Source organism: Tamandua tetradactyla, chromosome 16 (assembly GCF_023851605.1).
Source record: "Tamandua tetradactyla isolate mTamTet1 chromosome 16, mTamTet1.pri, whole genome shotgun sequence".
Classification (NCBI taxonomy): Eukaryota; Metazoa; Chordata; class Mammalia; order Pilosa; family Myrmecophagidae; genus Tamandua; species Tamandua tetradactyla.
This window is the reverse complement of record NC_135342.1, coordinates 61,104,216-61,121,033: the sequence shown is the minus strand read 5'-3', so window position 1 is coordinate 61,121,033 and position 16,818 is coordinate 61,104,216. Positions and strand designations below refer to the sequence as shown.

Genomic DNA, 16,818 nt, shown 5'->3' with positions numbered 1-16,818 from the left:
GCCCTGGGGGTGGGACTTGGCGTCTCTATGGAGACGGAGAAACAGGGGATAATACGGCGGAGCCGCCCCGGCTGCAGTCCCGCCCCGGAGCCGGCAGGGAGCGGAGCTGCGGAGCCGCCGGGTGTATCGCGTCCGTCGGTCGGTTCTGGCGTCTTTCTGTCCACCTGAACGCACACTGCAGGAGCACGAGGTAGAAACCGGTAGGGACCCGGGAGCAAACCACTCTAAATCAGTACTCTGCACAATAAGCAGGGGGGAGGCGGGAGCGGCCTGGGCGGGGTCCCAAGCCGGGATGATACCGAGCGGAGGACACCAGCTGAGCGGCCGGGCCCAGGCCCCAACGCTCCACCCCCGCCCCCACCTCCTTGCCCCGATGATTGATGACTCCAGCTGTCCTGGCGGGAGCGAGCGGGTGGCCTCAGTTCACGGGCGTGGCCGCGCCATCCATGGTCTGCAGACCCCTGGGACTACGCCTGCGACCTGGCTTCACCTGAGCAGCCCTGAGATGACCAAGAATCCATCTTCCCACAGACAAGAGTGAGCCTGAGCACAGGATCCTGCCTGGCCCTGGGATAAGCATCCTGTAGCCCCTAAACTTCCCTGGACCATTACCCTTGGCAATCAAGTGTTGGGGTTTGGGGGCCCTGGTGGGAGATGAAAAATAGCCAGAGGAGAGAAGTGCAGTGCTGGGGCTGTGGTCCTAGAAGTTGCTGAAATGTACTAGCTGTGAGTGCTCACAGTCCCAGAAATTGCAACTTAAGAATGGGTGTGATGACTGGCAGGTTTCAGTGTTAAAGTCACTGGTAATGGAAAAGGGGGTAGTTGGGCAGGGGCCCAGACCATGGTCACTGGAGACTCATAAATGTAGAGGTAGAAAGAAGGGACACCTGGGGAGGGGGACGGTCAGGGGGCTGCAGTGAAGGTGGGTGAGGTCAGAGGGTTTCAACAGGGGATCTCAACAAGGTAACTGGGAGTCTGGAAATGCAAGTCTGCTGCATGGATACCGGGGGCTTCAGGGCAGGGCTAGGAGTGCAGTCAGAGCAATACAGGGCTGTGGATGTGCAGGGAGGGGCCTTGGTGAGGGCTGTGGGGGTGTGGACCAGAGGCCTCAGCCACAGGTCTTGGGTATGCAGATGGAGGCCACTGCAATGCGGGCTGAGGATGCAGTCAGGCAGGCCTTTAGTACATGGATGTGTTGTGTCGAGGGGACTCTCCAGTGCCGGGCTGAGGGTGTGGCCTGGGAACTGCAGTTGTTGGGGGGTGGGGCACTTGAGTGCAGGGCTGAGGGCTCAGTACAAGGCTGTTACTATGTGGGAAGGATGCTGAGGGGAATGGTCAGAACCCTCAGTTACAGCGCTTGGATGTGTGGATGGAGGATGCTGCAGTGCAGGACTGAGGGTGGGGTCAGGGGACTGCGGTGGAGGGTCGTCAGTACCAGGTTAAGGGCGTGCTCAGGGGGTACAAGGCCAAAGGGGTGGAGGGCTAGGGCTGAGTGCATGTGGGCTGTAGTGCAGGCCTGAGGGAGTGTGGACTGGCATGGCAGTGCTCAGGGCATGGTCAGGGGGCCTCAATGTTGGGCTGAATGAAGTTTGCTTCAGTGTAGGGTGTAGGTGTGAGGATTACAGCGCCCAGGCCACAGTCTCACTTGCCAACATGCCTCACCCAGGCTAGTCCCCCAATCTCCTGCTCCTCCTGGAAGGTTGCAGCCCAAATGGGTGGCAAGGAGCCAGGAAGTCATGGTTTTGCCGTGGGCACTGGGAGTGCTGGAGTGCCCCACCCCTGGGCCCCTGTTCCCCACCCAGCCCAGCCAAGCCCAGCAGCACTGGGAGCTTCTCCCCAAGCCGCCCTGACACCATCCTGCCCTTAGCAACATTCTCCAAACAGCACCACCCTCCCTTAGCAACTGTCTCCAGGATTCACAAACTGTAGCCAGGCCAGCCCCAAGCTGCTGCTCCCCTCATGTTTTTGTTTAACAGCAAATAGTAACAAGGTCCCAGCTGAGCCAGCTGTACCCTGCCTAGGGCACGCACCCCTGCCCATGCTCTGGCTCCCTTCTCAGGCCTGGGCTGGGTCTTACTGGGTCCTCATGATCCTTACAGAGATACCTGCCCAACAAGCAGCCTGGCCTGGCCCTGACCCAGCTTGTCATGGAGCTCCTGGGGAGAGAGGGGCCTGCCCTGCCACCCTCACATCCACCCAAGCAGGCCTTGTGCCAGGACCAGACAAAGCCATGGCCCCAGCTGCTGCCCTCACAGTCTTTCTGGACAGTGCCACTCTGTTCCGAGCCTGGTGTGGGCATCATGATTTCATCTTCTTAACCCTGTGCAGAGGCAGGGCTGGCACTGACAGGACGTTTCCTCTCTTGGGATTCTTCCTAATCACCCCTCAGGCTCTGGAGGCCAGGGAGATACAGAGTGCTGGCCTCTCTCTCTAGACACTCCAGTGCCAGCTCCAAGTTTGTGGGTATGTAACAGAAGTGCCTGCAATTCAGACCTTTCAGGTTCTGAGATGGAAGCAGGATGTTCTGTGCTTTGGGGAGGGGATGGATAGCTTGGCTGGGAGGTGACCAAGGTGGGTCCCTACAGGGTGGCATGGCGACGAGCACAAACGTGGCTGGGCTGGAGGAGAGCTTCCGCAAATTTGCCATCCATGGTGACCCCAAGGCCAGTGGGCAAGAGATGAATGGCAAGAACTGGGCCAAGCTGTGCAAGGACTGCAAGGTAGCTGATGGAAAGGCTGTGACAGGGACTGATGTCGACATCATCTTCTCCAAAGTCAAGTGAGCCCCTGCAGCCCCTGCTTCTGATGTCCCCAGCACATGGGGAATGGGGGGGGGGGGCTGGAACTGGGGAGGACATTGAGTAGGGGGAAAACTCATGGTGCCTACATGCCTGGTAGGGGGAAGTCTGCTCGAGTCATCAACTATGAGGAGTTCAAGAAAGCCCTAGAAGAGCTGGCGACCAAGCGATTCAAGGGGAAGAGTAAAGAGGAAGCTTTCGATGCCATCTGCCAGCTGGTGGCAGGCAAGGAACCAGCCAATGTGGGCGTCACTGTAAGTGCCCTGCTGGTCTAGTGTGGCTACTGAGGGGGTTGTTGGAAATCTCAGGCAAGGGTGGGAAGGGCTGGGTTCCCTCATCATGTTTCCCTGGGGGAATTCTGTCCAAACAGAAAGCAAAAACAGGAGGTGCTGTGGAACGGTTGACTGACACCAGCAAGTACACTGGTTCTCACAAGGAGCGCTTCGATGAGAGTGGCAAGGGTAAGGGCATTGCTGGACGGCAGGACATCTTGGATGACAGCGGTTATGTGAGTGCCTACAAGAATGCAGGCACTTATGACGCAAAGGTGAAGAAGTGAGGCCTGGGAAGGCCCTTCCAGTGTGGCTGCCCCTGCCAGAGGCCTGGGCCTCAGGAGCACGTGGAATAAGAGCACCCAGTCTTTGCCCTGCGGACCAGCCACCCAGAGCTTCTTGCTCAGCCCCATGGGGCCAACCCACCAGGCTTCAGGCCCAGACTGCTCTGTGCCCTCGTTCCCCTGCCCCCTCCCCATTTCTGTCCCTCTGGGTAGAGTCTGTGCCTATAGCCTCCCCCCCACCCCCGCCGACCTAGCCCGGGCATGGCTGACCCCTGCCTGCTTGCCTCATATTTAAGCTGCTGCTCTGGCCAAGTGCCTAATTCTAACCCAGACCTCAATAAAGATACCTTTTGTACCAATGTGGCCCAGTTGGGTATATAACAACACGGATAGGGACCACCCCATCAGTGTCTTTGCGCCCTGCATGCCACATCCTGCTGATCTCTCCCTTCCACTGGCAGCCCTGCCCAGAAAGGCATCTTGGATCAGTGCAGAATACCAGAGAATTCAGGGTAGGAAAAACCATAGAAAGTAGATAGTCCAATTCTCTAATGTAACAGGACCAGAGAGTAGAGTGACTTCTGCAAACTAGGAGCCAAAATCATGCCTTTTGCCTCCCAGGCCAGGATCTTTCTAGCAGAGCAGGCCCCAAGGCTGATTTCCAAAAACAGAGCTGGATGGCCAGTGATAGAGCCTCATACCCAACACCAATCTTTGGCAAAGCTTTGGGGCCAACTGTCCTTTCTTCCTGCTGTGACAAGGGGCTAGATGAGACTTAGTACCCACCTAGGAGATGGCACCTCCCAAGAGTGCTAGACAAGGCTTCACAAATACCTTCTTTCATGACTCGGATAAGAAGGCAATTGAGCTTAATACCCTTAACCCACAGGATGTTAATTTCCTCATTCCACAGGCTGATCTTCTGGAGTGTTCCTGCTGCAGGAGACCCTAGTGTCCCTTGAACCCAACTTCACTTGGGGTTATGTGTGCATAGGACTCGTGGGGGTTGGGACAGGGATGTTGGGGAGGTAAGGAATTAGAGGCCAGTCACACCCTAGCTACAGAATAGCCTTGCCAAACAGCTGCTAGCCAAGGGATCTCTGCCCCTGGCTTCTCTTTACTTAGCTGACCATGTTGCCTTGCACTGCCCAGGTAGGTGTTTCAGAGAGTTCTATAGCGCCTACATGAAAATACTAAGAGGAATGATTCTTCCAGCTTTGGGGAATTTGCTGGAATTGCAAGCTTTACTTAAATGCGCATAATAGGGGTGAAAACCAAATCCTTCACTTACTAAAAAATCCTCATAGCGAAAAGAATTAAACTGCAGTTCAAACTGGGGCAGGTTCACAGGTGTATAAGCTGCAAGTTAGAGTATCATCTAGATACTAGAGATGTGGGGGAAGGAATAGCTCATCCACTTACGTAACTGCCAGTGTGGTCTGCAGGAAACCCTAGAGAGAACTGGCTGAGCCCCAGTGCTCTACCTTGTAGGAGTAAAGCCCCTTCTCCTTGAAAATCAAGGCACCCCCCCCCAAAGCCAGGAAGACCCTTAAAGTATCTGGTAAATGACACAATTGCCCAAACAATGCCTCTTCAGCCCCATCATCACTGCTCTACTCCCCATGGGGAGTAGAGCAAAGCCAGGATGGGCAAGGAGGACAGGTTAGGATTTGCGGGACGGAGCCATTAAAAACCCTCTGTGGACAGCTGGGGGAAGTTTCTATCAGAGCAGCTGCCCTTCTCCTTAGGGCACAGACTCCCCTAAAGATCCTGTCTCCATCCAGACCTCTTCTTTCTCTCAATAGTGTCATCAGGCCTAGAATAAGGAATCCTTCCCATTTGTTTTCTACTTGCTCCAGGGGTCTCCCCCTCTCCATGGTGAGCCCACTTGGTCCCACAGGGCAACAAATCTTGGGCCCTTCCCTTGACACCTCCACACCCTACTCCTGCCCTCTGGACCAAGCGCCAGCCAGAGAAAATGAGAAATGCAGTTGGCTACCCCAGGATTGGCTGGCGACCTTGGAGAGGCACCTGGCCTGGGGTGGGGCCAGCCCCTTGCAGTGATGTTCTGACATTTCCACAGAGTACAGAGCTCACTCTAGCTCTCTGAGAGCCACGCAGCTCAAAGAAACTTAGAGCTTCTTTGTACGTGCTGCTTTTGGAGGCCAAGTGATTCTGCTTGTCCACATAAAATCCAGAGGTCTGTGGAATTTATTTATAATTTAAAATGTTTGGATTGTGATTATAGCAGTAGCTCTGCTGCTGTGATAGCACCTGAGTCCGAGGAGCAAACACATCCTTCTACCTAATCCTTCTACCTGCCTCTCTCTGATGTGACTGAAGATGAAGAGGAGTAAAACATGGCATTAGGCTGATATTCCTTTGCCCTCCATATTCTAACAATATCACTAACTGGGAAATGGCTGGAGCAGAAACATACCAAGTACTACTTTTATCATCTGTTTCCATTGAATTTTTTTTTCGGGGGGTGGGGTGGGGAGTCAGTTTAATGATGTGTTGTGGCCTCCCCCCAGACATTAAGCACAGTGGACTTCTGTAATTCAAAACTTCCTATCCAGAAATTAGAGGCAGGAATAAAAACCACTGACCGTACAAAACTATTGAAAAACTTTAGGGATTTTCCCCTTCAGTTCTTTTTCTCCATTGATTTTTAAATCAATCAGAATTAAAAGAAAGATTGTGCCTAGTGATCCCAAAGGTAACATCTTTGGAAGCTGCATCTCTAGCCTAGACTGCATCAACCTCCCCCTGGTCTCTCTAACACTCTTTGTCCTTTCCTCCTACCTGGCCTTGCCACCAACCCATTCTTTTTGCAGTGGAATCTTCTACAAGCACAAATCTGTCACTCTTCTGCCTTTCCAGTCCAAAATCTCCCAGGAGCCCTATGACCCAGCTCCTACTCACCTCCTCCCAGGACTCTCAGTTCCTGGAATGGAAGAGGTTCGTTCCCATTTCATGGCCTTTGCAATGCTCTTTCTCTCTGCAGCTTCTCCCCGAGAGCACGGGGAGTACACTGAGCTTTGCTTAGTAACCTTCCATTCATTCTTCAAGTCTGAGCTAAAGGTCAGTTCCTCAGAGGATAGTTTCCTGACCCTACACCTTCCAGGCTAGGACAGGTCTCCCTGTTATATACTTTTACAGTACCATATAATACTCCTTTGTGATACTTACCATAATCATAATCATAAACATTTTGCTTAACCTCTGTTTTCCCAGTTAGACAATATCCCGCCCCTGGGCCTAGTCCAGTGCTTGAATGAATGAATGAAAGATTGATTGTCAGGTGGGTGGTCCCTTCCCTGCCCCCACCTTCAGTGAAAGGGCCCCTGGCTCTCCATGATCCTTCTGGGGGCTCCAGGCTCTCCTGCTGTGCACCGCTGGCTTAGGAGTCTCTGCATTCTCTTTACCTGCTAACATTTGCCTCATTTTGCAAACTTACACTCAAACAAGTCCTCACTGAAGCCATCTCCAATTCCCTATAGTAGGAATTACTTACCTTCTCTCCCTCTTTGACATCTTTAGACTTTTGTTTAGATCTATTTGGTACCAATTCCAAGCTTTGAGCTTCATCACATGAATTTTTGCTTTTTTTTCTCTAAACTGTTGGCTGCACTAAGGAAGACATCAGATCTTGCCCCCTTTGCACTATGGTGTGAGGAAACTCAAAACATCTTTGATGAATAAAGGTGGTTTCCTTAACATTATCCTTCTAACACAGAAGACACCTGATCACAGATATTCTTTCTTAATCTTCTACCACACAATTTCACCTGACTCTGTGGAAAATGCCCAGTGCTTTTTCCTTTTCAGTATTTTTCAACCAAACGTTTCTAAGTGATACGATGCCTGGGACCAATTGCCAACTATTTCTGTGGGCAGAAGGAAATAATGATTTTGTGGGAGATGATAGGAAGAGAAATAAAAAGGAAGAGCAACACAGTGCAACCAGAATAAGTTTTTTTCTTCAGCTTTGTAGGTAGAGACCACCATGTTGGTGGCAGGGGGAATCTGCAGTGAAGGTGTTCAATGCTAGCTCCATAAACTAGGCTCTGAGGCAGCATCTGAGACACTCTGAATTAGATACTGACCAGTGTCATGCGCCACTGGTGAGGAGGAAGACAATGTGCTTTTCCCAAAGGGTGACGAGTTCCCCAAATGATGACTCTTCTCAGGAGGCAGGAGTGCTTTCCCGGAATAACCTTTTTGCTCTTTATTCAGCTGCTGCAGCAGATACTCATTAGTTACCACTAGGGATCTGAAGCACGAGGGAAAAGGCAATCATGAAATCATAAAAGCAAAGTAGATCTAAAATGTTTGCTAAAGGCAATAGTAAAATGAAGTAACATCTTTAAATAGAAAGAAATGTTCAAATTATGAGTGGGTTATTTTAAAAGCAGGGCTGCAGTTTCTTTCTGCATTACAGTTTTGTTTCAGTATGTTCCAGATTGACTGCGACAATAACATATTTCATATTTTATATAGTGCTCATTCGATTCTTTCCAAAGTACTCCCACAGCGATGTAAATGGAAGCACTGCGAGATTGGCCCCTGGCCAGTCCTCCAATTTCCCCCCCAAACCCTTAACTTCTGCTTCTTCTAATCTATCCTGCCTCTGAAATGAACTAATGGTGCTAGTCATGACTGCATTCTTGACTATTAGCATCTAATATTAAAAGTTATCCAGATACAGCCAAACAAAAGTATGCAAAATTCTATTCATTGAAGCACTATTTGTAATAGTAAAATACTGCTAACCGAATGTCTAGCAGCAGAGGACTAGTAAACTGGTAAACAACACCATGGAATACTATGCAGCTGTAAGAAAAGAATGAGAACTAACTCTATACCCCACTGTGAGCTGATTTCCAAGATAAAATGTTAAAGCATTATGTATCATAAGCCCCTTTTACTCTAAGAAAGGGGAATTACAAATGTACTGCCACACACATAATGGAAGGCTAAAGGAAGGGAAGAAAAGGATAGAGGAGAAAGGAGAGGAAGCTAGACTTTCCTGAATCTATCTAACTTTTAGATTTGATTTTGGTACCATGTAATTGTTTCAAGATTAAAGCAAAATAATAAAAGACTCCCTAAAAATAAAAAAGAAAAGAAAACAAATGATTGTGTATATTGAGCTAATGGTTTAACAACACACAAAGGAATTATTTCAAGTTACATTAAACTAGAGTAATTTGGCTATACATCCCTAAAGAGTTATATCCTAATGCTCTCAATATATGGTCCACCCACGAACAGCCAGCAGTACTGCCTGGAAACTTATTAGAAATGCAAATTTTCAGTTCCAGCCCCAGACATGCTGAATCAGAAGTCCTGAGGTAGAGACCAGCAATCTGTTTCCACAAGTCCTTCAGGTAATTCTGATGCACACCCAAGTTTGAGAACCATGACTTTTTTTTTTTTCAGCTTTTAAAAGGGGGAATTTATTAAGTTGCAAATTTACAATTCTAAAGCTGTGAAAATGTCCAAATTAAAGCAAGGCTATAGGAAGTTCAGTCTAAGGCATTGAGAGAACCATGACTTTTTGATATTCTCTTTACTTCCGCCTATGCTTGAAATATAATGGAAAGTTTTTTTAAAATAAAATTTTTTTAAAACCAGCCAGCGTAGGTCTAAGTCTAAGCCTCTGCATATGAACAAAATGAAAATTAGGAAGTGAAGTTTGGAGTTGAAAGTTTAGGGTTGGGGCTCTCTTATTCGAACTTCCTAGAAAGCCCCAGTAAAGGTGTTTGACAAATTAAAATTGCAAGGACTCCTCTAAATGTACCAATAGTCTTGAGGTCTCTTCATGATTTTCCCAGCCTGTGTCCCGAGGGTGCTGTTCTTGAAGAGGATGATGACACTGAGCACTTCTGAAGAGAGTATGTCCTTTGTATTCTTTCCCCTTCACTCTCTGTTGAGTGCTCTTGACGTCTCTTCTGTGACGTCACAGGCAGGCATTTCCAAAGGAGCCAGAAGGCTGATCTTAGGGGTACATAAGTGACCAACGAAAGCTTGCTAGGGCAAGCAAAGGTCCTGTTAGACCCAGTAAAAAACTACTAATGATTGAGGTATTGTAATTCACCTAGTGTGTCCTGGAAAGCAGTATTCTGACTCCTGAGGCAACTGACCCTGGAGGTTTACACACATTAGGGAGTTAGTTTGCAAAGTGTAGAGATATTAACTTGCCAAATAAAACAAACACAAAGGAAAGTAAACAACCACCCCCAGAAACCACAGACCCTCTCATACCTCTGACTTTCATGAAGAAGGGCCACTGTCTCTTCCAGCTTTTTCAGCTGGGCCAGCTCCTGGTTCAGGCAGGCCATCTGCACATTTAGCTGTTGGTTTTTGCGCAGAAGATCATCTACAAAGGGTACAGTAGCCAGGGGTGAGCAGGATTCCAAGCCACTACTCTGAGCAGAGCAGAAGTATTCAGGTGGACATCCCAAAGAACTGGGAGTTCCACTGCACCCACCTCCACACTGCAGTCACCATTCCCTCCCTTGGAAACAGCAGACATGGTGGCAAGAGTATGGGGCATGGCAAAGACAGATCTGAATTAAAATCCAGTCACTTAATATTGCACATGTTAATTCTGCATTTCATTAGAGATAACAACCCCTGCCCCACAGCACTGTTATGAAGATTCAATGAGACCTGTCTTCACTTAGATAGGCAGTCAACAAATACTAGGTCTCTCTGTATTCTCTGGTTTGTGAATATTTGCCCTTCATTCCCGATGTGATTTGGAAAAAATCTAAAACTGTGTCAGGCACACAGCAATAACTCAATGAGTGATTGTGGAAACTGAATTTGTGGCTGAAACACTCATATCTAGCTCCCCCAACATGTTACCACTGCCTGAAATAATAAGTTAGGTAAAATCACAGGAACTCTGGTTCTAGGGAATCAGTCTTCTAGTCCAGTGCCTCTTAAACCTGGATGTGTACAAATTATCTGGGGATCTTGATAAGTAGAGACTCAAGTTTCTGATTCAGCAGGTCTGAAGTGAGGCCCAACAGTCTTCTTGTGTAACAAGCTCCCAGGTGATACTAATGCTGATGATCTGCGGGTTATAGTTTGAGTAACAGGGTTTTAGAAGGTGGGAAGCAGGGCTGCATCACCTGTATATTTCACAGTAGGCCAAAATATTATACTGGGGCTCGTGGCTGATTGAAAGTAGGTATCTAATGGAAAAATCTGCCAGAGTGACTTGTCCATGTTGGGTTCCAGATGGCCTAGGGACTCATGGGGGGAATGATGGTCTTGATTATTCAGGCTTGTATCAAACAGTGCTTAGATTAACTCTGGAAATAGAGTGCTGACTTCCAAATCAAGCCCTTCATATAAATCCAAATGCCCCTAATGTTTGCTTATAGGTGCTGAGCTACAGATTTAGCGGGCAGATTTTATCTGAAATACTAGCTTAACTATGCCAATAATAAAAGCAGTACAAATTAAGATTTAAATGGCATATTATTTTTCACTTATCATAGTGGCAATTAAAAAAAACCCACTGTTGGCAAGGGTGCAATGAAAAAGACAGTCTTATACACTGCTGGTGTGAGAGTAAATTGAAACGGTCTTTTTGGGGGGTGATTTGGCAATGTGCAACAAAAGCCTTAAGAATGTCCACATTCTGGGGTGCACTAATTCTACTTCTAGGACTGTCTCGTAGGAAAACAGTCTGAAATGTACACAAATGTTTGTGTACACAGACATTAATAGCAGCATTATTATATTTTAATATATAATAATGTTATTTGTATTATTATAAATATTAGGACTCTCAGCTCCATTAGGAGGTAGGAGAGACAATCCCAGAGAAGCATTTCACTCTAGGGTTTTTCTTCCATTTCAGGTCCTTCATTTGAATGTTTGCAAATTCTTTAGAATTCTTTATAATATTTTGAATAATGGCAGCTTTATTTATAATAACAAACATCAGAAACAACTATATAGAGGACTAGATAGATAATTGTAGTATATCCATGTGGTATTGTAGGAAGTGCTTATATTATTAAATTACTAACATCAGGATGTAGATATCAAGTCAGTGATTGCCTGGGGTGGAATGTGTGGGAAAATGACTGTAAAGGAGTATGAAGGAACTTTCTGGAGTAACAGAAATGGTCTGCATTTTGATTGGGGTGCCATAACATGAATGTATACATTTGTCAAACTTCGTCAAACTTAAAATGTGTACATTTTATTGCATGTGCATTATTTATAAAAATCAGTAGATAAATTTAAAAATTGAGTTAAAAATATATATATGAGTCCTTTCTAACATGAAAAAGTTAGAATGGGCATAGCTCAAATACCCTTAAAGATCAGGAGAAAGATCAAAGGAGAAGATGAAGTTATAACAGAGAAGATAGGATTTAACAAAATGAGTATGACTGCTGAATCATTATATTCATATTTCTTGGAGCCACCAGAAGGAAAATCTAAAACTGTGGAACTATAACCCATACCAGTCTCTGAAATCTGTTCTATAATTGTTGCATTGTGCATTGAAATTTATTGCTTTTTTGTATATATGTTATTTTTCTCACACACAAATATATATATATATGTATATGGAGGTAAGATTGGAGAAAATATACCAAACACTAATGGTAGCTATCTCTGGGTAGTGGGATTACATTTGTCTTTATATTTTTAAAATTTGCTGTAAAGCACACATTCCATTGCTATGATCAGAAAAAACAATGTCATTCTCCAAAATAATAACACTTTTACATGCTTTACATTGACAAAGACTTTCATCTGCTAATTTGTCGCCCACAAAACAACTCTCTGTCTGAGGCAAGATGATTATTTCCATGGAAAAGCCAAGTGAGCCAAAGGAAGCCCTGTCTTTTGTTGATTGTGAGCTCTAGACAATGAAGCTTACTGAATAGGTCATCTAGAGACAAACAGTTGTCTTTGGACAAACCACATGTGACTTTTGTGGACCTACCATAAACGTGGGACTGGTGCCCGCTCACGACTGAGGGGGCAACACCTTCCTCCAACTGCTGAATTTTTTCTGACAGAACGAGGTTTTCTTCTAGTACTCTGACCAGTTTTTGCTTCAAACTTTCCTTTACATCAGAAAACAAAATACAACCACATTAAGAATTTGAAGTTCTAAGGAGCGCTTTTAGAGGACTGAAAAGCTCTCTCCACTATGTAGTGACAAACTGAATGGAGGTCAGCATCTCTGACTTATTAGCATTTTAATTCTGGCAAACACAGCTAAAGTACAAGCAAACAAACGTATCCTTAGTAATTACGATTCCGCCTGTGAGTTATCCACTACTCTTGCAGAACAGGTGATCACTTGACAAGCGGCCATTCTGGGTGACCTCTCTAAAGTTTTTAGAACTGAACTTGGTATCTGCAAATCCTTTCATGCTGAGGAAAGGGAGAAGTGTCTGGGGATATGATTCCCTTCTTCCTCTCCCAGAGCGAGGGGCAGCAGCCTGATGCTGTAGGACTGGGCCCTGGTTCAGATCCTCAGTTCCATCAGAAGGGAGGAAGGAAAATCCCAGAGAAATCAACCTTCCCTCACCAGAACCAAGCTGTAATCTTCAAAAAGTATGATCCTAAATGTTTTCACTCATAGTTTTCCATTCCAAGTATTTCTTTAGAATTTTTGGATTAGGGAGTCATCCCTGCAGAACCTCCAAGCTGTCCCTGTTCTGGAAAGTTTTGCGTTCCTGATTTGCCAGAGTGACTTGTCCATGTTGGGTTCCAGATGGTCTAGGGACTCATGGGGGGAATGATCTTTAGGGCACTGAGCTCTTCTAGTTCTGATGCTCTGTCCTTTTCTAGCAAAGGAAGGCACAGGAAAGGAAGATGAAAGAGGCATACCATGTCATTAGGGATCAGCTGCCCAACCTCCTTTAATTCAATCTCCCGCTTGCGGAAGGCTTTTGAAGTGTCTTCAGGATGTGAGCGACACCACTGCTGAGAAGGAGCGGGGACTACCAAAGTGAGGAGCAAATCTCGGGCAGGACCTGCCAAAAATTCAGATTGGGTACACAGGCTAATCTTAATAGCCGAAGCACAGAATTCCTAGTCAATAACTACTAGCTCTGTAGGACAAACAAGGTCATCTAATATTACTGTTATTACAATAATAAATAGCTGTAAGAGGTGCTTTATGAAGAACAACCAATTCTATCCCACATTTTCTCAAGAGAAACGACAGCACATCCTTGTGAAGGCAAGATCTGCGCTATTCCCTAGTTACGATGAACAGCTCCAGGGGACAATTTTCTATAAAATGAGAGCAAAGGGGCAATGTTGAAAAGAAAAAGAACTAGGTCAGGATTTCTTCTCCCTGTATGCCCATTTATAAATTAGAAAAAAAAACAACCCAAATAACTTTCAAGTTTCTAGTTTTTACTTATTTATTTTTAATCCCAGCGCCTCCATCTCTGGGATCTTGGAAAGACAGGACGCTAATACTGCATACTCCTTGTTTCAAGGATTATATAAATTAATATATGTAAAGTGCTTAGAACAGTGCCTGACACATAATAATGGCTAGTATGTATATGTAAATCAAATATAATTTTATCAAAAGGTGAACTTGCTCTAAGTCTTTACTTGCTTTTACCACTACCCCAAAACGCCTCAAATTCTTCCATTAAACTACAGATAAAGTCATGGGGCCAACATTTGCAAAACTTTTTCCCCATTTTTCTAAAGAAGAACCCCTAATAAGAGTCCAAGTCAATAATTCATCTAGTTTTTCAAATCATAACATTTTGAAAGTCATCTCAGAACTCTAATGATCAAACCCCATTTCTGTTATATCCTTGGCACTTTCTCAAGGATTGTAAAATCTTTCTGTAGTCATTAACATGACCAATTTCTCTTTTTCACGTCAGGCTACAAAACAATCATAGGAGGAACAAAACAACTGGCACATGAGGAAAGAGCACTGATAAAAAGCAGGGAAGAAGAATATAAGGGAAATGCAGAGATTTGTGAATTATGGTGTTCCTGAGAAGTTTTGGTCAGTGATCAGGAGAACAATTTTTCTTGTAAACTACAGGGATTAGGTGACCTTTAGCAGAACATAGAGCAGAAGCAAAGCCCGAGCCCTTCCCTGGGACCTGAGAATTGTACTCACTCACCAAGAAACTTCTTATTGAGGAGGAGGGAGCCAGAGCCATTCCAGTGCTTATCCACAAGCTCTAGGAGCTGTCGAAGGACAGTGGCCACATGGCAGGTTCTGGCAGAGATCGGGGGACTGTGAATTCCTGGCAAGCCGTGCAAACTGCCCAGGTCACTAGAGAGAGGCTCAAGAAAAAAACAAAAAACCACAACCATTTGTCATTCTTACATAATAGGGAAGTAGGAATCTAGACGTTTAAAGTGTTAACATTAAAAAAAAGAAGAAAAAAATGTTTTCATCTTTCAGTTTGTATTTGAACAGCATATTTTGTATGTCCAAGGAAATGCAGTAAGATATTCAAGGATGATTTCAAAGGTAACTTTATCTTCTATCATAATTTTCTGTAGGGTTTTTCATAAGAAAACAAAAAGTATGTTGTTTGACACCACCTATGGTTCAATGTATTATGTTATATAATATATAAAGATTAAACTGCAGAACATTTCAAAAAATATTATATATCATAAAATAAAAACACAGAGTAATTTAATAAAAATTATAACTCAACAGACTTAGGTTTAATGTATTAATATACAATAAGCATAAATGACATACATTTTAATGTTATTGTTGGACCCAGTACTTTTAAAGATACTTTTTATACAGTAAGTATCATATGAATCATGTCTCAATGAATGAAAACAATTGTGAACTTTACTGAACAGATCTAGCTACCACTCTTTTCTACAGTATCTTGGGGACTTCAAGAAAGCTTATATATATTAAGAACAGCCAAATTATTTCTCAATCTTTGGTCCTTTTGATGTGAAAAACTGTGGGTGAATAATGTTGCCACATCCACTGTGAAGCAGACCGCCACAGCGACATTTATGATTTGGGTCACACATTTGGTCTGACTGAAGGAAAGGGGCTATAGATGGCATAAATATTTCACAGATAAATATTAAACTCCGATCACGTGTACTGAGAGGACTGCGTAAGGACTGCGGGAGTGTGAAGAGGTAAAAGATGAGGTCAGCGCCCTCAAGAAGTTAACAGCCTGGTTGGGGAGAAAAGCCATTGAAAGTTCACTGTAAAGGAACTTGATGAAAGTTAATATTTACAGTCATTGGTTTTTCATGGATTGGTAATTTTGTACGGGTATCATGGAGCAACTCAGTAACTTTTATATGCCTTTAAACCTTTTCATTAATTTATCACAATCTGATGAGAGTTGGGGATAATTTTCAGGAACTTAGGATAATTTTGTTACTTTTTATGAGCCTTTTAATTTTCAGCAAATTACACTTAATGGCTTGTTTTGCAACATTTCCATAATTTGTCTATGTTTTAAAGTCAGTCGGTCAAAAATAAATTTTTCTAATCACAAATTCACACAGTTTAACTTTGTGTATCATGGGATTTTTTTAAATCACGGGCTTTTAAAAAACTTTTCAAATTTTCTTTTATTTTTAGTAATTTTCTAACTTTCACCTTTCCAGAAATTGAACATACATTTCTTTTATATTTATATTCAGGCAGCTCTTTTAAAGCTTTCCATATAAAGAAAAATAATGTCTTACAGGAAAAAAGAAGTGAAAGTTTTAAAGACAGTCCAGAAAAGAGCATTGAGATTGTCATTGCTATTTTAACAATATAGCATAAACTAAAGGTGAAAACATTTCCTAGAATGTGTTTTATGAGTACAGCATCCCAAATATAGAGTGTCACTGTACCTGTGCTGGTTTGAAAGGATATATGTACCCTAAAAAAGCCATATTTTAATCCTAATCTCATTTTGTAAAGGCAGCCATTTCTTCTAATCCCTATTCAGCATTTTGTTTGAAACTGTAATTAGATCATCTCCCTGGAGATGTGATGTAATCGAGAATTGTTGTTAAACTGGATTAGGTGACGACATGTCTCCACCCATTCGGGTGGGTCTTGATTTGTTTCTGAAGTCCTATAAAAGAGGAAACTTTATGGAGAATGAGAGATTCAGAGAGAGCAGAGCAGAATGACATAGTCGCGAGAAGCAGAGTCCACCAGCCAGCGGCCTTTGGAGATGAAGAAGGAAAATGCCTCCCGGGGAGCTTCATGAAAAAGGAAGCCAGGAGAAGAAGCTAGCAGATGATGCTGTGTTCGCCATGTGCCCTGCCGGACAAGAGAGGAACCCTGACTGTATTCACCATGTGCCTTCCCAGATGAGAGAGAAACACTGGCTTGTGTTCACCACGTGCTCTTCTACTTGAGAGAGAAACCCTGAACTTCCTCAGCCTTCTTGAACCAAGGTATCTTTCTCTGGATGCCTTAAATTGGACATTTCT

At 44.6% G+C, this 16,818-nt stretch overlaps 2 protein-coding genes across 8 annotated transcripts in view; one reads left to right on the top strand and one right to left on the bottom strand.

Annotated features, from left to right (window-relative positions):
• Positions 1-57: 57 nt before the first annotated feature.
• TPPP3 (tubulin polymerization promoting protein family member 3) lies at positions 58-3,713 on the top strand. Of its 3 annotated transcripts, XM_077132736.1 has the most exons (5): positions 64-190; positions 2,390-2,463; positions 2,586-2,779; positions 2,899-3,052; positions 3,169-3,713. In XM_077132736.1, the coding sequence occupies exons 3-5, from the start codon at positions 2,592-2,594 to the stop codon at positions 3,355-3,357; spliced, it is 531 nt and encodes a 176-aa protein (XP_076988851.1). In that variant the 5' UTR covers positions 64-190; positions 2,390-2,463; positions 2,586-2,591; the 3' UTR covers positions 3,358-3,713. The 3 variants fall into 3 exon arrangements, with proteins under 3 accessions (XP_076988848.1, XP_076988851.1, XP_076988849.1); XM_077132733.1 differs by lacking the exon at positions 2,390-2,463 and having other exon boundaries at positions 58-190; XM_077132734.1 differs by lacking the exon at positions 2,390-2,463 and having other exon boundaries at positions 64-200.
• Positions 3,714-7,315: 3,602 nt separating this feature from the next.
• The window catches only part of LRRC36 (leucine rich repeat containing 36), a 104,458-nt gene continuing 94,955 nt past the window's right edge, over positions 7,316-16,818 (bottom strand). For 4 of the 5 annotated variants that reach the window (XM_077132725.1, XM_077132724.1, XM_077132727.1 and 1 more), the window contains 5 exons: positions 14,511-14,676; positions 13,237-13,382; positions 12,341-12,464; positions 9,625-9,739; positions 7,316-7,630 (listed from right to left, as the gene is read on the bottom strand). In XM_077132725.1, coding sequence (XP_076988840.1) covers positions 7,405-7,630; positions 9,625-9,739; positions 12,341-12,464; positions 13,237-13,382; positions 14,511-14,676 — 777 coding nt within the window. In that variant the 3' untranslated portion in view covers positions 7,316-7,404. Of the gene's footprint in view, positions 7,631-8,472; positions 9,505-9,624; positions 9,740-12,340; positions 12,465-13,236; positions 13,383-14,510; positions 14,677-16,818 lie in introns of those variants that run through there. The other variant, XM_077132726.1, reaches the window with a different exon arrangement.

Coding starts and splice junctions, on each gene's coding strand:
- TPPP3 (XM_077132733.1), top strand. CDS start 2,592: ATGGCGACGAGCACAAACGTGGCTGGGCTGGAGGAGAGCTTCCGCAAA. Junction 2,780..2,898: donor ATCATCTTCTCCAAAGTCAA/GTGAGCCCCTGC, acceptor CATGCCTGGTAG/GGGGAAGTCTGCTCGAGTCA. Junction 3,053..3,168: donor CAGCCAATGTGGGCGTCACT/GTAAGTGCCCTG, acceptor CTGTCCAAACAG/AAAGCAAAAACAGGAGGTGC.